At 45.9% G+C, this 26,849-nt stretch overlaps 1 protein-coding gene across 1 annotated transcript in view; it reads left to right on the top strand.

The window, feature by feature from the left end:
* Nucleotides 1-10,255: 10,255 nt before the first annotated feature.
* The window catches only part of ABHD12 (abhydrolase domain containing 12), a 37,689-nt gene continuing 21,095 nt past the window's right edge, over nucleotides 10,256-26,849 (top strand). The window contains exon 1 of the mRNA XM_027696956.1: nucleotides 10,256-10,458. Coding sequence (XP_027552757.1) covers nucleotides 10,295-10,458 — 164 coding nt within the window. The 5' untranslated portion in view covers nucleotides 10,256-10,294. The remainder of the gene's footprint in view (nucleotides 10,459-26,849) is intronic.

The following is a 26,849-nucleotide window of genomic DNA, read 5'->3' as shown; positions in this document are numbered from 1 at the left end:
GGGCTGGGCTGGGCTGGGCTGGGCTGGGCTGGGCTGGGCTGGGCTGGTCTCGGCTCGGCTCGGCTCGGCTCGGCTCGGCTCGGCTCGGCTCGGCTCCCCTAGCGGTCTACCCGCGGGAGCGACTTCAGGGGCGTGCGAGCAGCAGCAGATCCCCACGGGACATTGTAGGCGCCCGGCCACGGCGGGGTGACGCCGAGCTGCCGCCCGGGGCTCCCGGATCCTTGCTGCGTGCAGGTGGTCCCCTCAGAGCGCAGGGAAGAGGAAGCCCAATAGCCTGAGCTGGCTCCAGGGGCTGCACCCCGCCTTTGCGGGGTGGGTGCTTGTTGATAGTCTAGGCTATCCCATATAGTATAGGCTACTGGGGGATATAATGGGGGTCAGTGAAGCCGGTGGGTGGATGGGTGGATCCAAGGATGGGTGGAAATGTGTGTGTGTAAGCACTGCGAGGCCCAGCACAGCCAGAGCTTTGTCCCTGCTGATAATTGAAAAGGCTGTTCCTGTATCATGGGTCCCAGGACACTTCCCTACTCACATGGGGCAGCTTGAACAGCTCATTGGCAGGTGGTCCTGCATCCTTACAGCAGAATGATGGCCTCCAGCAGCCTGCACACATTTCCCTCAAGGTGGTGTTCAAGGTGGGGAAAAGCAACCAGCTGGTAGCAAGCTGTCCTTGAGTTCATGGACCTGAACTGAGCAGGACCTGCTGGGCAAAGGGCCTCCTCATTAGGGCTAATGATGTCTAGAGTGCCTAAGGTCAGTCCTTATTGTCCTTAAGGTAGTGGCTGCTGATGTTGCAAGAAGTGCAAGAGCTCCCATTCACTTTAGCCAAGCCAGTGGTAAGGTTCTCATGGAATGTGGCACATCAGTGGGGAGAGAAGCAGGGGACTGGGTGATGTCAGTGGTGCTTCAGCAGGAGCACAATCTTTTCAGTCATCAGGTGAACAAACTTGGCATGGCAGGTGGGGAAAAAAATTCCCTAAGACTGTTGTGAAAGTATCAGTCCATAATTTTATTATTAGCATGCTTATCATCTTCATTGACTTAACAGCCATTGGCACTCAACAGGTTCCCCAGGAGCAGAGCAAGGTCCTTGTTGTTGTTGTTCCCCTCTTGTGTCATGCTCAAATGACCCTGGCCAGAGCACCAGCACAACTGTCTGTGTGCTTGTGAGCACGAAAGTGTGCCAGTGTGAGCAGGTAAAAGCCACTTGCTTGAAGAGTTCGTGGCTATCACCATTCCCTCTCATCAGCTGTCACATGGAATTCTGGATTGGCTTTCCTTGGTCCTGAAGGAGCTCAGCTTCACCAAACTGGTATTTGGCCCCTGACTTTGTCCCAGTGGCAAGTGGCTGGTGTTTGGGCCTAATTTCCTGACCCTGCCAACATTCTGCTGCCTCAGCTGCCCAGAAGCTGCCTTTTCCAGCAGGACCCCTGCACAAGCACATGAGCAGCAAGACCTACCCTGTGCCAGTCTCAGTTTCCATCCTTCTCTTGATCGTGAAGGATGTGGTTGCCAGACCAGGGAGCAGTGCAAAGAGCAAAACTGTAGTTTTCCAAGCTTGCCCAAGAGCTCTTGGAAGGGATTTTACCAGAAAGCTCTTTGCTGCCTCAGCCCAGGACACCTGCAGGGTCCAGCCCCTGCAGCAAAACTGCAGTAAGTAAGCTCTGCATCCCCCCTGCCAGCTGGGGCTGCTGGCACCACTCCCCCCACACCCAGACTGGGAATTCCTCCTAGTTGCCATCTCCATGACAGCAGGTCAGTGACAAGGCAAGGGACTGTGATGGTTCCAGGGTGTGGGATCCTCAGCCCAGAGTGGGCAATGTGAGGGCTTGTGCACTGGGGGCTTGCATCTGCTTCTGTGAGAGTGCTCAGCTGCTGTCCTCTCTCGCTGCCTGGGTAGTGCTCAGCTGGGGACTTTGGCTCTGCTGCTGCTGCTGCTCCAAGGGCTCTTCTAGGCCATCCCAGATATTTCAGGGGGCCAAACCCTGAGCAGGAGCAGAGGGAGCAGCCAGAGGAGGGCAAGGGTTGCTGGAGGGTGGGAGGAGACAGAGGTCTGGGGGTGCATGATTCCAGCTGGGGTCCCCCCAGCCTTGTTTGACCATCCCCCAAGCTGTGCCATCCACAGGCATGATGGAGGCACCCCTCCTTCCCCATAGACTGTGCTGGGGAAAATGGGCCTCCCACTGGGGCTGCTGCAAGCTCATGGTGTCTACTGGGAGGTATTTGAGGCTGCAGCATCCACTGTGGCACAAGGTGGCCACCAAGGTTGCCTCCAAAAAGAAGGCACTAGAGAAGACCTCAGGAAGTTCCTGCCCCATCAGATGCAGGCAGGGTGAACAAGTGGCATTGGCAGAGGGCAATGGAAGGGGCCCCTGAGCATCATGAAGTGCTTCAGGGGAAGGGAGGCATTGAAGGGCCCCTGGGGCTTCAGGGCCTAAGGAGGGAAGTGGAAGCACCCTTTGGGGAGCGTCATGGGCAGCAGTGCTATTGGATGGCTCAGTGGGGCAGGGGCTTTTTTGGGTTCAAATGGTTGGGAGGCAATGGGCAGGTATTCAGAGCGGCAGAGAGCTATTGGAAGCTCCAGGTGGATGGCAGGCCCACTTTGTAGGGAGCTGCCAGGGGTTAGGGAAACAGTGGTGGAAAAAGGGGCAGGGGCTGCAAGGCAAAGGGAAGCCAGTGGAGGGCAGGGCTGTCCCAGGCCAAGCCCCTGCGTCCACGGGTCCAGAAGGGCTTGTGCCCCGAGTGCCTCATTACGCTGAACTGAAGCGTGGAGCCGGCCCCTTCCGGGCGCATCCCGGAGCGGGTGCTTGGCGGATCATGTTCCCCAGCCCAGGTACTGAAGGGCTTCCTAGAAGGCTCTCTTTGTCTCCACATCTCTGACTGTCTCACTGCACCCTTACTTACTCTCCCTCCACACCTCTGCTTGCTCCAGGTCTCCCAGTCCGAGCTCTCCTCTTCCCAGAGAAGCCCTTGGCCCCTCATCTACCCACAGCTCCTTCCTTGGCCCTTGGCCTTCCCTGCCCCACACCTGCCATCTGCCCCTGCCTGCCCACAGCACATGCTGCCTTTCCTCTGCAGAGACTTAAACCTGAAAAACATTATCCTGGACAGTGAGGACAACATGGTCTCCATCTCCAGATTTTTCCAGAAGGGTGGTCCTGCAGGATGTCAGTGGGGAGTCTCTTGGGACTTCTGCACATCCAAAGCTGCCCACCAAGGCAGTGCTGAGCCAGACCTTCTGCCAATCCTATGCTTATGCCTGTCCTGAGATCCTGCAGAAGCCCCGTGACCTCTTCCTGGAAAACAGATGGAGTGCTGAAGTCATCCTCTGTGCCTTGCTCCAGGACTACATATGTTGTGATGCCATCAACCTGTGGCAAGTCCTACACCAGACCCAGACATCTCTTATCTTCCCTCAAAGGTAGCCCTTGCCCCAGACTGGGGCAAGTGGTGAGGGGGCTGGGAGCAGCTGGGGCGGGAGGCATTGGAGAGGCATTGTGGAGCATTGAGGGCATTGGGAGAGGGAGAGCAAAAGATGGAGGTCAAGAGAATGGGCTTTTGGAGGGCACCTCTCAGCTGCTGAGCTGCTCCAGATCCACTGGGTCTCTTGGTTCCTGCTCCCAGAGCACCTACCCTTGGGCACCTAGGCTGCCAAGTACTGATTTTGGTTTTGGAAGGGATTTTACCAGAAAGCCCTTTTGCAGTTTTGAGGCCCCCTCAACTTCAGGGGGCTGCTAATAAAAGCCTTGAACCTTCTCTCGGCTCCTGTTGTCCTGGCAACCCTCCCACAGAAAGCCCCTGCAAGAGACCTCCCCAAATTCATGGTGGCATCACCCTCCAGCCCACAAAGCAGTCTCCCCATCTGGGGACATCTCTCCATTCAAAGCTTCTCTCTGACTGCAGGACCTGCCAGGCCCCAGGAATCTGGAGTTTCCTACCAGAAGCAGAGCCACCCCCAGGCCTCTCAGGAGTGTTTCACCAGTCCCTTCATCATCTTTGCAGTCTTCTGCAGCACTTGCTCCAGTATGTCCACATCTCTCCTGTGCTGGGCAGCCCAGACGTGGACATGGCACTCTGGGGATGACCTTGCCAGGAGGGAGGAGAGGGGAAGGATCACCTCCATCCACCTACTGACAACACTCCCACTAATGCAACCAGGAGGCTCGTGGCCTTGGGTATCCCAAGGGTGCACTGATGCCTCATGTCCAACTTGTTGTTCAACAGGAGGCCTTCAGGGCCTTCTTCCAGCTGGTCAGTCAGACGTCTGCATGTACTGTACCAGATTGTTTCAGCATTATCTCCACTTCATAAAGCCAAACTACTACTCCTGATGGCTGTCTTATTCTCCTTGTGTCTGGAATGGTTTCCAGGATTACTTGTTCACCTTCTCAAGGATCAAGGTGAGGATAGCTGGCCTGCATTCTCCTGCTTGCCCTTCATTCTCCTGCTTGCCCTTCTTGAAGGTGGCAGCAACACTGGCTTTTTACCAGTCCTCAAAAACCTCTCTGCATCACCATGGCTGTATTTACACATGTGATGGGCAGTGGTCTTGGAAGGACTTCAGCCAGCTTCTTCTGCACTGCAGGGGCATTGCATCTGCTCCCAGGAACTTGTGTCTGTCCTATTACTTTAAGTGTTCCTCAAACCAGTCTCTTTTCTGAGTGGAACTCTTCCTCACCCCAGGCACTCCTTCTGCCTCAGGGACCTGTGATTCTTGAAGGCAATAAAGGCCGAAAAGTTTTTTGAGGCCATGGCTGGCCAGCTGCCATACCTCCAGGATGTACTGGTGCCTGAGGTTTACCTTCCCCATGAGCAGGACTTTGCATGTCCCTTTGTTTAACTTCATGAGACTCATTTCTCCAGCCTGGGCAGTCACCTCTGAACAGCAACACAACCCTCTTGTGTATCAGTTGCTCCTCCCAATTTCTGATCATCTGCAAACTCACTGAGCGTGCACTCTGACCCATCATTCAGGTCATTAATGAAAAGTAGTGATCCATGGAGCAAGTTGCCCAGAAAAACTGTGGGTGCTCCATCATTGGAAGTGTTCCAAGTCAGTCTGGACAAGGCTTAGAGCAACCAGATCAAGTGAAAGGTGTTCCATGGCAGAGCAGTCAGACTAGATGATCTTTAAGTCCTTGCCAACCCAAGCCACTCCAGGATGCTGTGATTCTGCATGGACTCTTGAAAGCCACCAGACCTGCAGCATCTGGAGGAAGTTCACAGAAAACTCATGTGAGCACAAAAGGATTTGAATGACATACCTCTATTCCATGACCGTCCATCACTGACCACTTCCACTGGTAGGAAAGATAGTCAGCATGGAGAAAACTGTGGAGAGACACCTTTTGGCCACCTTCAGACACACTGGTGAAGAATCACCCAGGCAGTCAGGTGAGTAGAAATGCTTCCCAGATGCTTTACTTCTAACTGACAGTGCTGTACTCTAAAAACCTCCACTCATTTCAACATTGGACTTTCAGAAACTGGCTTAGGTACAGTGAAGGGTGGATCAGGAGAGTGGTAGAAGCATCCTAACTTTGCTTGGCTCAGGCCCTGCATGGCAGACTGGAGGACAGCCACAGACTGAATCTCTGTCCAGCTCTGCTGGCTTCAGTCAGCTCTGTCTACTGTCAACTAGGAAAATCAGCAGGTAGCAGACACAGGGTTGTGATGACTTGGGAACACCAGCAAGTGACAACTCCTTGAGCCACTAGGAACATTACATGACAGACCTTTCCAAAGCTGGCTCTACCCTCAGTAGTGTGGATTCTCCTGCCTTCAGGAAGGATGCCTCCAGCATGGAAGGATGGCTCCACAGTCCCCTCCATCTGAACTCTCCTCTATATTGTCTAAGAAGGGGACAACTGGGTAAGCAGATGAAGAAGCCCATGGTATTGAGGAACAGAAAGCTGTCCTCCTAGCAGGCCTCTCTGCACTTCCAGAGGCTGCCTTTCTCAGCAGGTTGCAGTATCTGCTCTGCTTCGATTCACCTCTCCTTGGCTTTTGTCACCCTTTCAAGTACCATCTCAAGGGAGGTGGCTCTGCCCCTTTTCTGACCTCTCTGCTGCTTTCAATATCCTTGTGCTCTCCAGAGACTTCTGTCACAGTAGTTTCCTAACCAGTACTTTCTCCTGGCCTTTCAGGCTTACTTCAGTGTCTCCTGCTCTGGATTCTGTCCTTTTTGGAGGCTTGTTTGAGCTCATCCACAGCCAAAACCATCTCTCGTTCCTTCTCTTGATAATGTTACTGAGGATCAGCAACAGCAGTGCAGTCCAGCAGGCTGTGTCCTTGCCCCATGGTCTGTCTCCAGACCTCTTCCAGACCATTCCACACATTCCTTGCCCACAGTAATAGTTTCTATTACTGCTCTATTGTAATCTTTGTTCATGCCTTGAGCTAAGAAATCTCAAATTCTTTCCCAATCTTTACTCTGTCTGGATTTTCCTGTTCTTCCTATACATACTTCGTGGAACTACATGGAGTTACTGGCTGCTAAGAAATCCTGGGGCAGCACATTCCCCCAGCTGTTTTTCTGTTTCCCCATTTGTTCAGATACCATATTTGGTGACCACAGATGGGAGAATTTCACCCTGGTTTGCCCATAACAGCAGCAGAAGTAAGGTTTGTAGTGGACTCTTGCCTCAACAATCTCTCAAGTCCTCCAGAATTCAACCATGACATTTGGGGTTAATTTGGAATTCAGAATGGATGTTGTACATTGATTTCTGTGCGTGGTTTAATTTCTGAGGCCCACTCACAGAAAGGCCCACTTGTCTCTTTCAGTAGATAAGAAGGGCAAGTACTGATTCCAAATGGGAGAACCTCATCATGTTGGTAGGATGATTCACACAACTGGAGTGCTGCAATGAATGTCTATAAACCCTTCAGAAGGGATAGGCAAGGAAGGAGAAGGGGTGAAGCACAAGTCTGATGAGAAGGGGCTGAAGGAGCTGGAGATGTTTAGCCTGGAGAAAAGGAGGCTCTCTACAGATACCTAAAAGGAGGTCGTAGCGAGGTGAGGGTTGGTCTCTTCTCTCAGGTAACAAGCAATTGGACAAGAGGAAAGAGCCTGAAGTGCCATTGTGCCAGAGGAGGTTTAGATTAGGAAAAATTCTTCACTGAAAGAGTGGTCAGGCATTGGAACAGGCTACCCAGGAAAAGTGGTGGAGTCACCATCCTGGAGTATTCAAAGAATGTCTAAATGTGGCACTTGGGTTTAGTGGTGAATATAGCAGCACTAGGCTAACAGTTGGACTCAATGATCTTGGGGGTCTTTTCCAACCCTAATGATTGTATGATTCTAAAGTTTATGTCCTATAAATTATGTACCAGCAGCACAGGGACATTACACTAAAAAAAAGAATAAAAAAAAAGTGGTGATTCCTGAATCTTATAAATTTGATATGGTGGGAGAGACCAAACAAGCACCTGTTTATACACCTACATAGTTAAGGAAGGGAAATGTTTAGATATGCTGAGAATAGCTTAAGGCCTCCACAAGAAAATACTTGATTGACTACTTTCTAGCACAGAGAAAAAGCCAACTGGTATTAAGACTCATGCCTTAGTTGTCCTCAGTAATAAACTTCACTTGGAGGCACCTGAGAGGATTTATGGTACCTGAGTATCCCCCTGTATCAAAGCCTGTGGAGCAGCTTCCTCACAGGACTACATTGACACTCCCAAGGAGCCCCATACAGCTCTTGCAGAGCCTGCTTTTGGAGTGACCACCACTCATGACATGTTGTCACCAGGCAAAGCTGCTAACAAATCCCCAATTGCAGAATTCAGTCTTCCAATGAGACGTAGAAAATGAAAGAAAATCAGAGGGACAAGAACACTCTCCTTTGCTGTTCAAAGCATGCAAGAGTACAACCAGTCCTTCCAAATTTTAACAACTGTGATCTGGTCAAGAGAAAATCTCTAAAATAACCCAAATTTTAGAAGAGGCTTCTAGAAACTGGACAAGGACATATCAGCTCATTACGCAGTACTTTTTGCTAGCTATCCATAACTGTTGAGATAGTTGAGGCTGGTATTTTAACAATTGCTTCCTCTTTTTTGGTTTAGTGCCTTTTCTTTGCTCCTGGGATTAATTAATTAATGTATTTCTCTGAAATCTCAGTGTTTCATCAGGTACGGGATCACTTAGCAACAAGTCAGGGAAAATGGATGCAAGACAGCCGAGATCACTTGTCCAAAGAGCCATTTTCCAGAAACTGCTTCACTGTTTCACTTCACAGGAATACAGAAGGTATTCCAAGGGGCCAACTCAGCAGCAGCAGTGGCAGTGGGACACAGAACACATGAGCATGGCTACTTTCTGCAGAGCACTGCTGTCCTATTTCTAACCCCAAAGGTAGAGATAGCTCAGTCACCAGCTAGTGCTGATACTGGAAGGGATGTTTTATTTTTATTTGCCATGACTGGTTTTGAGTGATTTTTTACAAGGGTGAGTAGGGCTAGGACAAGAGTGAATGGCTTTAAACTGAAAGAGGGCAGGTTTAGATGTTAGGAAGCAATTCTTTACTATGAGGGTGGCAAGGCACTGCCACAGGTTGCCCAGGGCAGCTGTGGTTGCCCCATCCCTGGGAGTGTTCAAGGCCAGACTGGATGGGGCTTTGAGTAACCTGGTCTAGTGGAAGGTGTCCCTGTCCATGGCAGCAGGGTTGGAACTGAATGATCTTTAAGGTCCCTTGCAACCCAAACCATTCTGTGATTCTACAAACGCAGGATCTCTGTGTTGTCCATGAAAATTGGATTTGTTACCCGGTGTGCAACAAGCCCATAATTACACACTTCAGAGAGATATTGATTATTTATTTCAGAGTTGTGCAAGCCTGGGTGCTCAGTGGTATTCCACAAATCAAGCACACCAACTATGAAAACTTTTTACTACTTACACATTTGGACAAACAAAGGAAGAGTTCATTGGCTACAAGTTACCTAGTTCTCTTATTAATTAGTATTCAATCTTCTATTGGTAACGATTGTCTTGCTTCTGATGCTGATTAGTCCACATGCTCAGTCTTTCTCTTCTTTTGGGTCGGTGAGTTTCTTGGGTCACTGGTCTCCAAGTCGGGGTGGTTGCACTCTCCCCTGACGGAATTACCTTTTACCCAGTTGGAGCTGATTTCAGCACAATTGATGAGTTGGCTTTATTAATTTCTTCCTTATCTTGCGAGTTCTACCAGATGTCTTTGTGGCTTATAAATTCTGTGTCCACTACCAGTGGGTATCCTTTGTTAATCTCCCCCTAGGTCTGAGATCATTGAAGCGTGTCAAGCCCTCAACTTTAATAAGGCAATTAATTTGTTTTTCTAACACCTTAGAGCTTGCTTGTTAGCTGCCTATCTCTTTCATGGATTAAATCTCCTTTCTTGCTGATTAGGCTTGAAAGTATACAAATATCAAACATCAAAGAACATCCTTTCTTAACAAAATTTTTACATATTCCATATTTTGCAACACCCACACTGGTAGGGGAGCTCTGTAAGTTCCTTGCCTTGCCTGTATGCCTCTGTAGGCATAAAGTAGATGAGGACGTGCTTTCCAATGTATGATACCCTCCCACCTTTCTGACCCGAAAGCTACAGAGCCAAATGGGAGTTGGAAATCACACCTGCGAGTTTGATACTGCTGCCTTCCGCTTCACAGAAAGTTTTAGAAGACAAAACAGTGGAAGGAGATGATCTCTGACAGTTCAGGGACCAAGGCTATGATTATCTGTGCCATCACGGAGCTTCGTTCCTGCTCCCACTGCCGACCCTAACAACGGGGGCTACGGCTCGCTCTGCCTCTCCGGGCATCCTTGTGTCAGCCGTGCCGTTTCTCCGTGTCCAGGTGTGTACTGCCGCTTGACCCTGCGCCCCGGGCAGGGTCTCACAGCCCCTCCAGGCCCCTGCGGACCAGGTGTGGGGGAATCTTTCATTGGCAGACGCAAGCTCCCGTTGCGAGCAGTGCCGCCCCGCCCCGCCCCGAGCGGCCTCAGGGGCAGCGGGGCCCCGCCCCGGCCGACAACGAAATGGCGGCCGGCGCCCATGCCCTCAGTAGAGATGGCGCCGCGCTCGCTCCGAGGTGCTGGCAGGCGAGCCCGTGCCGGAGGCGGGGATTGGCGGGGCAGCCGGTGGGGCGTGGCTCGGGGCGCGGCCGGAGGCGGGGATTGGCGAGGCCGCCGGCGGGGCGTGGCGCGGGGCGTGGCCACAGGGCCAGGCTGGGCGCGCGGCGCGTGTGCGCGGCCCCGCTCCGCTCCCGCCGTCTCCGCCGCCGCGGCTGCCGCCCCCGCCCCGGCATGAGGAAACGCAACGAGTCGGTCACGGTGGAGCATGAGCGCGCCGCCGCCGCCGCTGCTGCTGCTGCTGTGCCCGGGCCCCTCGACAGGGGCTGCAGCCTAAGGCACAGCCTGCGCCTGCCTGCCGCCGCCGCCGCCGAGGGCATGAAGCGACCGCTGGGCAGGTGAGCGCCGCCGCCGCCGCGATCCGTCCGTCGGGCTTTGTTATCCCCGCGTCACCGTCTGCCCGCTGCCGGCGGACGCACCGGCAACCTGCCGGGGAGCGGGGCCGCAGCGGGGCTGTGTTTTGCGAAGAGAGTGGAAGGGCTACTGCCCCCCGCCCTCCCGGCCGAGGGGCCCTGCCTGGCGGACAGGTACATGGGCGATCAGGATGTCCCCCACTTCGGTCCGCCTTCCCTGGCTGTCGTGTGCCAGGGGAGCAGGTGTCGGCCCCCCGATGCCTTCCAGTTCTCGGTGCAAAGAACTGATCAGAGAGTGGGGCGGCAGCGGGACCTGCGGACCCAGCCCTAGCCAGCAAAGGATGGAAGGGTTTAGTGTTCGTACCTGAGCGCTGCTTCGTCCGGCCCCCTTCGGTACAGGCAGGCGTTTTCCTGAAAAAATGGCTAGCACTGAATCCTCTCCATCAGAGAGCGTATGCAGGGCCCTGCAGGTAGGATGTCTGTGTTTTTGGAAGAAACTGGTGGCTGTCAAAGTGATCTCTTTCCTATAAATGAGTCAGATTTAGAGGTCCGTAGGAAAAGCTTATATGGATGACACCGTTGAAAAGAGTGGCTTTTTGCTAGCTGCGTTAACGTTTTAAATGTTTTGTACGTATTTATGCTGGGAAAATGTTCGTGCACCTCTCTAAAGATTTTGTAACAATAGAAGATGGTTATCACCTGGAACCTTCATTGTGAAAGATTTTGGGGGGATGCAATACACCATGAAGACCGACTCACATTTGCAGAGGGCTCATGAGGAAAAGACACAGCCGTTTACTTTCACCTACACCAGTATAGTGCTGATCTTTGTGTTTTGAAAGCGTGAAGAATATGTAATGATCAAAATAGCTGTGTGGTTTGGATAGCTAAAGCCAAATTGCTGTGCTTCAGCAATACGACAGCCTGAGTAAAAAAAAAAAGGCGCTTATGGCTAGATTTCTAGAAAATAAGGCATTGTGGATATTTTTCTGGTAAATTTTCTGAGAATTTTTCTGTTCTCTTAGACAAAATTAACGCTTGAAAAGAACTCTTTCCTGTTTGTGACATCGATATTTGTTGTGTTCAAAGTCAGAGGCTTTAAAATGTGATTTCTTTTATTGGGTGATAGCTATTCAATTTTATGCCCTGGAGGTAAACCTTTGGGATGCTGTCAGTGCTCTGTTCATGTTATGACAAGCTTTTGGTAATTGAAAATGATGCTGGGTTGATCTCAGTTTTCATGACTGTGCAATGGATCAGAGTGCTTTGCTTTTATGACATTTAAAAATTTGGCATATCTATTCCATTTGTGCAAGTGGATAATTTCTAGACCAGTGGCAATCAAATGATGGCTTGCTAACTTCTTCAGCATTCTGAATGGCGTTCAGGTACTTTTTACTCAAGTGGAAATGCTCTGTCGATAAAGAGCATTGAGCAAGCCCGAAGAGAACATAGCGCAGGTGTCGGCTTGGTCTAACAGCAGGTGCCTTGTGGTTACCAGACACAGCGCAGCTGTATTGTGAAGGCCAAGCTTAAAGCGGGGAAAGCGCATCCTATCTGTGAAAAATTTTCTTGTATTTATTTCTCCATTTACGCGTTTGAAAGTGGTCAACAGGCAAGTTCTCTTCATTTTTCTCCATGTTCAGCCTTTGATGCCTGTTTCAGAAATTCCTGAAGTCCTAAGTGGGTTTTCATGGGTTTTGGCCTTTTTTTTTTTTTTTTATTCTTTCCGTGTCATGTACTGTATTCCACACAGAAGTGTTTCTCAAACTTGCGACATTGCAGGAAAACCTTATTTGTTTGAAACTTGCTTCTCCTTTTGCTTTTCCACATTTTTCTTTCATGCTGTCCTGTGTTGTCTGCCTTTCTTACTGACTTTCAGTGGCCTTTTTTGACTTCCTCACTTTGTGAGCCTTCAGACAGTGGTTTGCAGGCAAGGTTTCTATGTCTGCCAATACCTTCCAGTTATGTTTTCTACAGGATGATAAATGCACTGCTGGACTGTGAATCTGAACATGTAGGAATGGGAGGTCCAGGCAGAAGAAGGTATGATGCCCAGAGAGAAGGTTCTTGTCCGGAACAACCACCCTGAGTCAGATCAGAAGCTTTCTAGCTCTGTATCCTACCTTTGGCAGCAGGCTGCAGTGAGTGTTTAAGGAAGAACATGAGGAGAGTACGAGTACAGGGGGATCTCCCTTGGCGGCTATCCTGGCTGTGGTCACTTTTATGTGGCCAACAAGTTGCTGTATGACCATCTAGCTCCTCGTATTTTAATATGCAAAGTCATGCTGTTATTGCGGTGTTCCTTATACCGCTGGATATAAAAGTAGTGTTTGTTGTTGCTTTCAGTGTGTTACATCAGTTTTACTCCCCAGCTTGCAAGAGCTGTAAGGAGGTGAAAACTCTGGTGTGAGGTTGCTGGGATGGTGGAGGTGGCATAATATCTGAAACTGGGGATTTGTACAACAGCAGACTATTCTTAGCAGCATGCTCCTTGGTGAAATAGTTAAAATCAACACTTCTGGTGGCTGTGAATTCTATGTTAAAGGGGAATTGGGGCTGTCTGCATTTCATATTGCTGTTCTTTAGTCTCTGCAGACTTGGGAAAACAGTGTATATATTTGGCTTCAGCATGTGTGTTTCCATCTTTTATTTGTAAGTGATACAAACCACTGGTTAGAAAAGCAAACCAACCCCACAGTAGCGTGGAGTGGCTGTGTAGTTCTGCAGCCAAGGGCCGATCATGTGGCAGATCCCCTGAGTTGGGAGCACGGGGGGCTGCAGAGGCAGCTGTGTCTGTAACTGCAGCAGTGACCAGGGCTGTGGAGCAGCAGCAGAGCTAGGGTCTGCACTTTCCCAGTATGGCTCTTCCTGTTCACATCCAGCTTCTCAACAAAGGCTGAATAGCACCATAACTGTAAACGTAAGTGATGTTTACAGAATACACTATTGGTTTACCAGCAGCAGCAGCTTATTCGTGCCACAGTATTTTTGAATTTTACCAGCACTGTGTTTGCCCCTCAGTTTCAGTTCGGTCATACCATCACAATGTGCTCATTCATCCAGGAGCTGAAACTCATTCTGAAGAGGTGGCTGTGCATTGTGACTGGCAACGACTCTGTAACAGAAAGTGTGTGCGCGTGCGCTTCTAAGTGTAACAGAGATGGATATCTGATAAATAACATTTATGTGGCTTTGGCTAGTGCATACTGTAGTCAATGTGGCTTTTCTTAAGTGGTTTACAAAAAGAAAGGAAAAATGTAGGTATTTCCATTTTTCTTCCATAGATAGCAGTAAGATCTAATATGATGGTTACCTAAGCACTTTACTAGTAACTCCTTTAAAAGTCTGTGAATGATTTTTTTTTTTTAAAGGAGCTGTTTTATCTGAAATTATTAAATGCAGTAATGCAGCACTAAAGAAGCACCAGGCAGTGCCTGCTGTTCCTGCTATGTGTGTTTTATGTGGATGGCATTCCTCTAATATCTTTGTTATGAGGCATTTTCCAGGTGACAGTGTTTAACTGTTAGATGGTTATTAAGGTAGCATTGTGTTTTGGGTACTTTCTGTGACTCATTTTTGTGGTTAGTGGCTGTGATGATCTGGGGAAATGTGTTTGAGCAGCTGTAGATATAGAAAACCTTTATGTGGGAGCACAGAGAATAATGGAAATAAGTGAGCTTTGATACCAAAGCAAATTCTTCTATCTCATTTCTGCTGAACCCTGATCCTGGTGATAAATGGTCACATGCATGTTACCCTTCATTTCTGTGACCTAGGCCTTATATGATCCTCATTAATCCCAGTCAATAGTCAAACTAAAGATCTGAAGTATGAATTTTGCCATTCCCTATTCTCCTACAAATGCTTGCTACAGATGTTAGAACTTGTTTCTGTCTCTCTCCGTGCTGTGAAGAAGTGGAGCACTGCAAATCTCATGTGTGTAAGCTATGTTACTTGATACTTCTGTCTTCTGCCTTGCTAGAGAAGCCTGCTGTCCCTCAGGCTCTCTTCGGTTATCCCTGCTACCTTTGCTTCTAGAGGCCTCGTGTTGCTGGCACAGGCCCCTGCAATGTGTGTTTTTGGGCCCCTTCTGCTGGCTGGTCAGCCTGTGTATCCCACAAGCTAGGTACTTTTTGACTGACATTGCAATTTGGTGTAGTTTCAGTTACACCATAGTCACCCTTGTTCTTGTTTGTTGTGTGCAGTGCTTTCTCTTGAAAGGCAAAAGATTGCTTTTACAGTACTGTTTCCTGGGTATTTTATGAAAATACAGGGAGGTGCTGAAGACAAGAAGCTGCAGCATCATGCTTGTGTCTTTCCCTCTGATGCAGCTGTGCCCAGGCACGTCAAATGCGATGTGTGGTGACCCTTGGTGCCATCCTGCCCCAGCAACCAAAGTGCTTCATGTTTTCCCATGTCTCTTTGGCTTTAACCAGCAGTGTCTTTCCTCTGACAGAGAACTCAACCATCTCTGTTATGTGTCCCCCTGCCACCCCTGCCTTATATGTCTAGGCCTAGCTTCCTTTTTCCTGATATTACTTTGTTTAGAAGCATTTGCATGGTCTTTTATGATTATTCCAGTCTGGTCATTGTAGCAGAGATGACAAATATTTGAATTGATCTCCTGCAAATTTTCATCAATATATTTCTTAAGATTTTTTTTTCTTAAGTGAGTTTTGTGCTATTGTCTCTTTTGATTGCTGTCTTCTGGTTGAACCAGTTACTTGTTAGTGCTCTCCAAGGAGGAAGGTGCTGCTTGTATAGAGACATTTAATTAGTCATGTAGCTTTTTCACCAATTCCACATTCCTACTGGATAACTTCAGCTATTTCAGTCATTCTAGATAGTTGTTCTTGAGAAGAGTTCACAAAGGAGCTGTGAAAGTCACTTGCCTGTGCTTTCTTTCATAGTAACTACGGGTTGAATCACATCTCCTTTGTGTAATATATGTAAAAGCAGCTTGCTCTGTGTGGGGATTTTTTTTTTTTTAGTGTGTAGGGTGGTGGGGTTTTATTTTGTTTGGTTTTGGTTTTTGTTTTGTTTTTTTTGTTACAGTTCTCTTGAAGAAGATGCACAGTAATATTTTGCTCAGATATGTCAAAGTGGGGTTGTGTAATTACTTCCACATGTATCTGTCTGCCTTTTTTTTCTTGTTTATTTGAATGGTATCTAAGTAGCTGTGCATCCTGGTTTGTCTTGTGTGTTGTCAGCCATTTTCTCAGCTTATGGCTAAGCAAGTGTCTCTGAATTGCTCCCAGGTTATCAGTTTGGGGCATTAGGTGTTCATTCTCTGCATCATCTTCCCAGTTTATTCAGCCTTTGCAGACATTATAATTCTCTGATTCTCTTTTCTTGTGCTCATCTTCTCCCCACTCTTTCTTAAAGACATATAATTCATTCAGCAAAAATAGTAATACTACCTGCAATGTGGGGAGTTATAAGTTTTTCTTTATTTTGGATTATTTTTTTTAGGACTTATGGATTTGTGAAGCCACCGTGTTGACGTGTAGCAGTTCTGTGCCTCAGGGTGTTACTGTTAAAGCCTATCTTTTTTTCACCATTTTTATCACTGACTTTGGGGGTGAGGGTTTGGGTTAAACAGGCATGGTTTACTCTCTGAAGCATCTCTTGAAACTCCTATTACCCTCCTGCAGGCCTGTTTGTATGATCTAAAATTTCTTTCCTTGGATCCAATGTTCCCATGAGCCTCTCTAGATTTTCTGTAATAGAGCACAGCATTTTTTCTGCTGCATCTGATCTATATTATGTCTTCTAGTTTCTGAGCAGTTTTCCCAAGTCCTCATATTTCTCATGGAAAACTCTGCTCAGGCAGGCTTGTTGAGGCTGAAGAGAGTTTGCCCTCTAGTTTTGAGTTGATCTCCTTGAACTCCTAATTTCATTGCGGTGCCGTATTTCTGACATCATGCTTGCCCCTGGGTTCAGTTTCTCTGCTTTGATGGCTTATGTCTGAATTAATAATAACTGTGGTGTTACTAACTGCTACCACTTTGTAATTCTGTAAAGTCCTTTTCTACTTAGGAGCTGTATGAATTGCAGACCTCTGCTTGTTTGAGTATACCTAAACTTCCCAACATACAGGTGGTTCTGGGTAACTCCTGAGACCAATGGGACTTACTAGTCACATCTGGAGTGAAGATGTCTGTGGAGATGAGGGTCTTCTCAGTGTTGCCACATTCTTTTCTGTCCTTTCTGCTTAAGTGACCACCTCCTTTTATGCTATAAATGACATGTGGTTGCTGAGCCAGGAATCTAGTTCTCTGCAAATGCAGTCACAGGTCATCGCAGTGAGTGTGTGGGTTTTCTCTAGGATGCAATGTATATGTGTTTCTTTCTGGTGAAAACAACATTGTGGTGTTTTCATTAAAACTAATGATAGTGGCATCATTTCCTCTCCAGAATCTACTTTTGCAGTATGTGTAAGAGGCCTGGAACACCCAAGCAGGACTTCCCTTGTAGATGAAGAGTACTGCCTGCTGAGTCTGGATTCCTTTGAAAGGAACCTGCTTAGGAGGCTACAGCTAAGTTACTTAATCTTCCCAGGCCTGAAGGGCAGGTCAGATTATTTTGGTAATCATGCCAGGATGTGAAATTAGCAAATAGGCTTCTACAGCAATTCCCCTAAAAAACCTTCGTTTTGGAAACTCACTGTGTCGTGTTGTTGGTGTTACAGTAGTGGCCAGCTTCTGACATCAGGAGCGAGTTGACTGCAAGCAAGAAAGATTCACTAAGGCTGTAACGTGAGAGCAGTATGTTAATGTAGCTGTGACTGAATCAGTACCAGAAGAAGATTAAAAGAAAGTACTTCTGCTGTATTAAAAGGGTAACAGGAAACCTAGGGGACTTTAAAGGTATTAGCCTGAGGTGGAGTCTGTGCAATTTAAATTGTACGAATTAATTTGAAATTCAGTGGAAGAAGATTTAGCAGCTAAATTTATACACTAATGAAAGTAGATCTGTCCTGTGGAAGGACAATGTAAAATGTGACAGGTTTGTCAAGATTACAGCCTGATTGATGAAAGTATCAGTGGTAAAATTGTTTTGCCAAAGCACTTGACTTTATCCCGTAGTTTATTATGTTGAAAGGGCTTGTGTTGCTAATGGAGAGCATGTTATCTCTATTGAAAATTGGCTCAATGGAGAGAGAAACAACTGGGGAGTTATTGTGGAATTGATGCTTAGGTTCAAGGATGTATAATTTCGTATATCAACCATCCCAAGGATGAGACAGTTACTGTTGGTAAAACTGAGAGGAGGAGGGGGTCAATGAGGGCTGATGAATAGGGCAGCCAGCAGCCTGAGGCAGCTGGTCAAATAGTGAAAAGGTCACCAGGACCCAAGTTAAATGTAGCTGGACATAAGGCAGGATGGCGGAGGAGAGGATAGGGGTTGTAACTGTGGGACAGGAATGGTGGCAAAGGTTTAAGCTGTTCTAGGTAAGTCACCTCTGCAAGCTGTCATGTGTCAACGAGTATTCCCTGTCCAAGCAGTAAGGCTGCCATCTAGGCTGTGCACTTTTGTTTTGCTGGTATGCATCTCTCTCTCTCAAAGCAGTTAAGTGTTGGTGAAACAGTGCAACAATTAGCTTCAGAAATCAGCCTCATTCTTATTGAAGGCAGTTTAGACTTGCAAGCAAAATCTCCTAATTTTAGACTCTATTAAGTGTCTTGATCATTCACTGAGCTAACAGGAATCATGACTGTTTACTTTCCAAATCAAAGTGTTTATTTAACCCAGATTTATTTCAACATTGTAACTCTTACTGAGTAGTAGATCTATAGAAAAGATTGTTAGACTAGAAAATTGACTTCCGAAACACAAACACTTGAAAATATTTGAGATAAGTCCCACAGCTGCCCTCTGCTTGTTCAAAAGAATCTATCAAAACACAGAAAGAGAATTTTAGGTATCAAAAGAGGAAAACCCTGGCATCAAAGTTCCTTCTGAATCTAGCAAATAGCTAAAGCAAAACCTTATAGTGGATGGCATGTTGGATTGAGTAGTGTAAGTAGTTCAGTCCTTCTGGATTTTATTTAAAAAATAAGAAGAAAAATCTTCCCTGCCAGTTGACTGACCAGTTTAATTTTTTTTTTTTTAATAACTCCCATGTCTGGATGCTGAATGGCCTTAAGCACAGATAACAGAATACAGAGTTGTTCTTTTAACATCTCTTAAGTCTGGATTTTTTGCCTCATATCATGCTTGGGAAGAGATGATGGTGTTCGGGTACCTCCCTCTTGTGTTTTAGTATGGGTGATGTGTGAACAGTGAGAGCTGGTGTTCTTTCTCAGTCTCTGAAAAGAACCGATGTGTAGGCCAAAATGTGGGCCCTACCCTTCTCTTGTAGTATGCTTCTTGTACATCAGGCATAGAAGGGTAGCTAAGATTTTAAATATTCTTTCCTGTAGCACCTGTGCTGTTCTTCTGAACACGAATAGTTATATTGAAATAAAATTTGTACCCACTTAAAATGGTTGTTAATTCCTCTTGCAAAAGAGATTAGTGTTGAATAATAAGGGAAATGAAGTTTTGTGGAGCCTCATCTCCCTTGCTACTAAAGATGTGCAGAACACAAGACTTCAGGTGAAGTTCTTTCAGCATAACTGAAAAAATACCCTCTTGGAAGGGTACTCTTCAGTGGGATTGTGCAAGCTCAGAGAACAGAAAATGCATTTACCCTGTCTAGAGCCTGGTTTCCCTTCCCCTGACAGTAAAGCTTCCCTGGGGTGACTTTTCTGAGACAGAGGAGCCTACACAAATGGGGATGATGTAACTGGGGCTTTGGAATCAGGGCCTCCAGGTTGCAGCATCCTTGTTCCTGGAGCAAAGTATGTTTAAGGTGCTTAAGAACTTAGTAGATTTTAAGACTTCCTTGGCATCCTCAGGAAGGGAAGCCTGGCACTATTTTCTGCCTTAAAGCAGTCCTATCTCACTTTTTGTAAAGTTTTGGTTTGTTTCAGAGCAGCTTGAGGAAGCAAGAATAAAGCTGACAATGCCAGTTTTATATTGCTGAATATGAAAACTCTGAACTGGACACAATCATTGGAAATAGCCCATTCTCTTCTTGCAAATCCAGCAGAAATGCAGTGACTAACCTTTTCTTTCAGTGTCCAATAGCTTTGTACTGTCCTTTGTAAAGCATTGTTTTCCCCTTTTACTGACAGAGTAGGGACCGCATTTCATGTCAAACTTTGTGGCAGGCTGATATACAGTCCTGGAAAATGTTTCGTTTCCCTGCAGTTAAGTAACAACTCCAACACCTGCTTTTCGCCTTTTGGAGTGTGTGTTTTCTGGCTTGACTCTTCAAGGTTTTGTAGTATTAGGAAAGGCTTTGGTTTTAATTGTCATTAATTTTTTAAGCCTTTGTTATTTTGGAGTTCTTTCCTGAACAAAATGATAGCTAAAGCTGGAATCCCTGAATAAATCACAGATGAATGCAGAAACAGATTAATCTGCCTGACTGTATGCAAAATAACCCCATGCTCAAGGTATGTCAGAGGCTGACAGTGGTTATTGTATCCGTTCATACATCTGTTCTTTAACCACGGCTGTTGCTTTATGGCCATGCTCTGTTTGTTAAGCCTCCCTTTTTAAACGGGTCACAATTACAGGGGGCACTGTGACTGCCAACTGAACGTAACTGTGCTGAGCTAACAGTCAGCATATATAATGTTTTGGCATTGTTTAATGTCCTTGTTTGCTTGTATGCTTCTAACAGGGAACTGTTGGTCTATTGTAATCAAAATGTATTGCTAACGATGTGTTCTGAATCTAAAAGGTGGCAGTATCGCTGCTAACACAAGAGCATTCTTTTTCTTCAGGCTTCCGAGAAGGAATGGCTTCTGGTCTCTGCCAGCAAAAGTAGAGCTTTCTCAGCTGGAAAGTATAAGATGGCCATTTTCATATATTTAAAAGGAAAAAGGTCTACAATACACAAATGAATCAGACGGTTTAGATGAAAGCCAGAGCCAGAGAGCCTGCTAGTATTGATAATTCTGAAGCTGTGTGGCTGGTGGCTGTCTCACAAGAACTGTTGGTGTGAAAAGATTTCGTGTTCACAGAGTTGTGCAGCTTGGAAATATGGATCTGTTCATACACATGTATCCACAAGAACAAAGGCTGACTCTGGATTCTTCTTGTTGCTGCAGGGTTAACACATGCATGCAAATCTGTCAGATTTACAGCATGTTAAGAAGTTGTAAGTGGTGGTAAGGGAATTGGCTCTGCCGTACTGTGATACCTCAGTTATGGTATGCATTCAGCAGGCAAGTGGCTTTACTTCAAATGCAAGTTAGGAACTGTGGTGGAGTATTATGTGTCTGGACTAGTTCTGCTCTTGAACCTTTGCTTGTGCACCTTCATACTGTTCCTCATGAAGGCAAGTGTGGTAGAAAGAAATGAACTGTATCACTTCAATAAAAATCAGACTTGTCTGATCTCAAGCTTTTGTTTTGCACTTCCGGTGCTGTCTCAGTCTTTTGGTGTTTATGTTCTGTTTTTTCCTCTTTCGTTTGCAGACAGCTTCGCATTCCCTGGCTCATGGAATAGTGAGAGGGCTGTGCCTTTAATATAAACCAGCTGTCAGCTGTGAAATGAGTAGAAAACTTAAAAATTTGGTAAACACTGTGGAGGGAGTGTACTTGCACCACAGTAGTATCTAATGCCAAGCTTGACTAAAATCTAGTGTGGGTGACTTCAGATTTGATTAGTGTCAGCAGTATTGCTGGAGAAAGTATGTTCTTAGAATTTAAACACGCAGTTCATACTGGAAGGGTTCTGGCACAAACTAGGCGGCTGCTGCAGAAGATGCGTTCAAGAAAAGTCAACAACCTTAAAACCCTAATCCCCAAGCCTGCCCTTCTGTCCCAGAAGTCAATTGTTCAATTGCCTAGGGTTTAATTATTCATTGTTTGCTACTACTTAAAATAACGGTAGCATCTGCTCCTTTCTTTTTAAAATGTAGCTTTCAGGTTTATCTTGTCGCACAATTCACACTAATGCTAATACCGTTTTATCCAAGCATTGAGAAGTAACAGTAATTGCTGCTTAGACCATGCTGCAAGTATACATTTTAAATAAGTCGGTGCTGTGTTGCCAAATGTTCGGCCCATTCTTGTCTCCTGGTGCATGACACATATGTAGATTTCACGCAATTGGAATGTAAATTATCAAGACTAATGTTCCAAGCTCCTGTCCTTCAAAGGAATTGCCAATGCTTACAGTTATTTAATCAGACAAATGACTTTATTACTGCCCTTTGGGGTAGTCATTTTAGTTGATGGTTCTGTCGAGGAGAGCCCGAGCATTAGGAAGGTATTGGGTGCTTGATGGGGAAAAAGTTAGATGTCCCATGTCCCTGTCCTGTGGGGTGTGTAAATGCTTGTGTGAGCTTTTCCCTGCCTTGTTTCACCTGCTCTGCTTTTTGCAGTGTTTCGTTGACAAAGACCCATATATTACCTGCAGGCTGCTCTATTATTTCTGCTCATTAATGCTGTACACTGACTTGCCTTTCCCTCACTTTATGGGCTTAATTTTTTTCTTTTCCTGCTGTGCTCTGAGTCCTGGCATGACCTTCACTGGCATTTCGTTGCTATCGACTGACTGATCTGCAGTGCCTTCCACTTACCCTGAATACTGATGCCACATTTCCCCCACTTGATGCACCACGGTCTAGATTCTTGCAGGTCCTACCCAAGATCTTTCCCTCTTCTGCAATCTGAAATGTGGTTATGAAGGTCTCAAAGCTGGAGCTTGATGGCCTCTCCTGAAAAACTCGATTAATTGAGATGCCTTCCTTTACTTTGCAGTTATATCTCTTGGAGACAGACCCGAGTTCTTGCAAATGACTGGCTACATGGCTTCCTTCTTGCTCTTTATTGTTTTAAGTTAATGGTTAATCCCTTGATATTAATCAGAAGGAGGCAGAGAAGCAGTTTGTGAGAGTCTGGGCTGTAAGAGAGCAACTAGGTAATGAAGTGGTAGACTGTGGGGGAATTTGGGAGCTTAAAGTTTCAAACCTCATCTGTATTCAGACAGTTGGAACAATATGCCTGAAACTCTTACCCCAGCCAAAAGGAGATGCTTTGTAGGCAACAGTGTGTTTTGGGGCTAAAATGAAGCCTCAGGAAGGATCTTGGGAATAGACAGTTTGCAAAAAGGGAGGGAAAGGACATTGCTGAAGAGGAATATGTCTAAGGCAGCGGTTGTACAGTCTCTGTAAGCCAATGCCACGACCAAAAGAAAAGGTCCTGGAGGCGAGGCTCCATCTTTTGACAGGCTTTTCTACCAAAACTGCTAAACCATCCCCATAAAAAGATCTATTTGAAACCTAATTTTACATGTATTTGCATGTGTCTGTTACGATGCAGATACAGGATCGAGTATTTTCTAGGATGAACTTCCTTTTGTGGCCACATTAACCAGTTGTCAGCTTCAGGCTGCATAGACGTGGTGTGTGGCAGTAACAATTTATTCTACTGCTGGGTGCCTGAAAAAATGGTGAAGTTCTTTATCCTTCTAAAAGTATGTTCTGCATGGCCCTGTGATATGTAGTATCTTCATTCTTTTGTCTGGAATATCTGGTATGGAATATCCCTTTGGTCAATTGGAGTCAGGTGTTCCAGCTGTGTCCCCTCCCAGCTTCTTGTGCACCCTTGGCCTCCTCTCTGGTGGGATAGAAAAGGCCTTGAGGCACTGCAAGCTCAGCAATTACTGAAACATCCTTGTCAACACTCTTTCCAGCACAAATCCAGAATATAGCCCCATACTAGCTATTATGGAAAAAATGAACTCTACCCCAGCCAAGCCCAGCACAATACTATACTGCAGTTTAGTTTTTGAGAGAGAGACTAGAATATTTCTTCAGAAAGAGCAAAGGTTCAATATTTTAAAGACCTTTTTGTAAGAGATGACAAAGGAATCTGGTAGAGCTAATTTTCTTATTTTCCAGATCTTTCCAAGAGCGAAAGTTTTTAGGAAGTGGGTGAAACAAAAAGTCTCTGAGGATGCAGATTATCATGCAGTTTTTGTACAGGATGTTTTAGTTGTTTTATGAAACAAATTTAGGAAAATAAAAAGAGCAATGCCTTCACATTTGTGTCTTGTTTCCAGGATTGTGGTTTATGACTTTTTTCTTTAGATGTTTGCTTAATCCCTAGAATAGCAAGATGAGTTTGGGGTTTTTGATTTTTCTCTTTGTATTGTTTTGCAGTGAACTCATCCTATCAATGGCATCTTAGTGCCAAAGGGAGAGATCAACTGCTCAGATGCTAAGAGTTCTGGCAGATACTACTGTTCCCACTGGCTTTCATGGATCAAGATCTGTTTTCAGGATTGGATGAATTTTCTATAATTCAACCTTCCTTGTCTATACAGTACCTCCAGTGAAGCAGAATTAAGACTTGGCTGCAGATTTTTTCATTGAGGAGAATTCTGTATAAAAGTGCCTGAAATAGCTCAAAATGAATCAAGTGATTGCCGGTTTGCCCATGCAGCTTTGTTCACTGTGCATAGAAACTAGGAGGGGGCAAACCCTTGGGCGTTATCATCTTTTCAATTTGCATTTAACTGCACATAAAACAGGTTTTACAGCAAACCAGAAGAGTAAAGAACCCATATTAATCTTGTAGTGGAAAATTACATTGTTGGGTGGCACTGCACAAACTGTCCAAAAGCTGCTGGTAACAATTCTGAATGGAGAGGAGACACACTGCCTATGAACTCCTGTTCAGAGGCTGAGACTGCCTCTGTACATTCACACAGTTGGAAGGCTGATAGGTTTTTTCCCTTTGTCCAGGGAACAAATGAAATAAAATAAAAGATTAATTGGATTGGGTAGCTCAGGTAGCCTGTATGGAGAAAAAAGAAAGATTGGGTGATCCTTTCACCCTTCAGGACCTGCAGGAAGGAGGAGCCCTGTGCAACACCACTGTCCAAGCTTTCTGTAGGAAGGGAAGATGAATGCTCTTCAGGATCCTACCTGGGCTAGAAACCGTCTCTTGTTTAAAAACAAAGCTAGTAAAGAAGGCTGAAGGGCTTTCCAGGGACTTGATGTGTGGACTGTCCTGCCCTTAGCATGGCTGCTGTGTTGTTTCTGCATGCCCCTGTGTGCCTTGAGGCTCAGTTGCAGTTTCCAGGTTGTAGAACAGGTTGTTTTGGATACAACTCTGTTTACTCCCAAAAATTGTCCCTGCCCTTTAAATTTCCTTTGACCCTCATTTTTTTGAATTTTTTGTTTGTGTGTTTATATACCTCCTGATTGTTATGCCCTTGATCTTTGTCTGAGGGGACAAATGTATTCATTTTATTCAGGTTTTTTAATGTATTCTGTTAGAAAAGTGGTGGGATGTGTTCTTGTTTTGCCATTATTCATGCTATTTTACTTTTTCCTCTACTACTTTTAAACTGACTTTTGTTACCTGATAATCAGGAGGTACCTTGCTTGACCAAGAATGAAAATGGTCTTGGCTTTCCACATCCCATACTCTGAATTCCTGCCAGGAGAGCATTGCCAGTTTGCAGTTTGAACAGCTGATGGGGACACCAGAGCAAGCCAGAGTGACAGCATTTGCTGAACAAACATAGTTTCATATGCTGGTGTCTGTGCACGTTTTGTTTTATGGTTGCCCCAGGTAGATCACGTGAGCTATATGTGCATTTGTCTATAGATCCTTTTGGTACTGCAAGTGCAATGTGTCTGTGTTTCTCAAATATTGTTCTTGATTGACTGCAGCTCTTGTTTCTCTTGTTTCACCCTTGGCCTGCCCTTTCACCCTTGTAGCACAGCTGATAAGGAAATCCTAATGGAAACTCCTCTGGTGTACTTCTGATGCGGAAATGATTTATATATTCTGCAGGGGAAATTATTTTAATCTGAACCTGGATGCAGAATGTGCCACAGGAGTGTGGTGGTTGGACACTTTTCATGAAACCTCCCGAGTTTGCTGGAGAGGAGGGGGGAACACCAGCACTGTGATTTGAAAGATGCCCATAGTAAATTTGCTTGACTCCATTGCTTTTTGCAGATGGACTGTGATTGTGGGCCACAGTTAGAAATCCCTGTTGTGTGATGGTGCAGTATTTGAATGTTAGCTTGTGAGTTGTTTTCCACGGTGAGGCAAAGCGTGTTTGTGCCTGCAGTTCCCTTAGTGCTGATAGAGCAAAGATAGCACACTTAGGAGAAGTGCTCATGAAAGACTCCCAGCTCCTCATTGCCAGCCAGATACTCATACTGGGCCCAAATGCAAAATAGGCTTGCTCTGAGAGAATATAGGACCTTCATCCAGGTGTAAGTTACCAGAAAAATTTTCTGTTTCTGATGTCACACACTTAGAGCAAATACTTCCTTCTGTCAATTTAAGTATGTCTGGAGAGAGAATGTATTTTTTCATGTCCGCTTCAGAAACCTGTGTGAAGCAAAAACTACTTCAGATTTTGGCTGTATTTGGGCAGAACCCAGAAGCCGGGCAAAAACCTTTGGTAAATGAAAGGAGGAAAATGTGATGTCAGGGGATTTTGTTTTGTTTTGGGGTGACTTGGGCTTGGGTGTTCTGTGTTATGTGAGGTTTTTTGTTGTTTTGGTTTTATTTAGACATTACTTTTATATCCATTTCTGATATTATAAATTAGCTTCAGTTTGCAGCTGCTTATTTTCTAACTTACTTGTATTTCCTAACTAAGACCAGCCGAGTTTTCTGGTGAAAAGTATGTTGCTGCTGCTTTTGCCTGAGCACACCAAAAGCTTCTTTTGCAGGGTGTTTATTTCCTCAAATAGCTTTCCTACCAAGCAAAAGCAATTTAATTTAGCTAAATTACTCACTGAAGACTTACCTGATAATTTTATAATGTCTGTACTTCAGCACGTTGTCTTGGATTTATCAGGAGAAAAGAAGCTGTCTGATGGATAGAAGCTTTGCCCTGGTTACATTTTAAGTAGAAATCTCCCTGGAGATGAGGTGTAAATATCACGTTACTGATTAGCATTTGGCATGGAGCATGAGAGCAAAGAAAGAGATGTCTAGGTTCAGTCTCCAAAAAAGAGAAACTTCAGTCATTCCTGGACTCTGACAGCATTACTTGCACAATGTTGTCTTCAGTGTTTTCTGTTCCTGGTTCCGACTTGTGGCTGGGTCATGTGAAGTGCTATGCAACCCAGATATCTGAAGAGCCTCTGTTTTGTTGTGCTCTGGTTGTGCCTGGAGGAGTTTAGATCTGGCTCTGGTATCTTTCTGAGCAAGTGGAGTTTTTATTCTGTAGAACTGAAATCCCGGCATATGCAAAAGTCCCCTGGGAGAGCTCTGTTTGGCTGCAGCAGGATCTAGGCCTCAGGCAGCAAAACTTGCTGGAAAGCCCCATCC

This window comes from Neopelma chrysocephalum, unplaced genomic scaffold, assembly GCF_003984885.1.
Source record: "Neopelma chrysocephalum unplaced genomic scaffold, ASM398488v2 Primary Assembly neopelma1_117, whole genome shotgun sequence".
In the NCBI taxonomy this organism is placed as follows: domain Eukaryota; kingdom Metazoa; phylum Chordata; class Aves; order Passeriformes; family Pipridae; genus Neopelma; species Neopelma chrysocephalum.
Note: the sequence above shows the minus strand (reverse complement) of the source record. Positions and strands in the feature narration are given on the sequence as shown.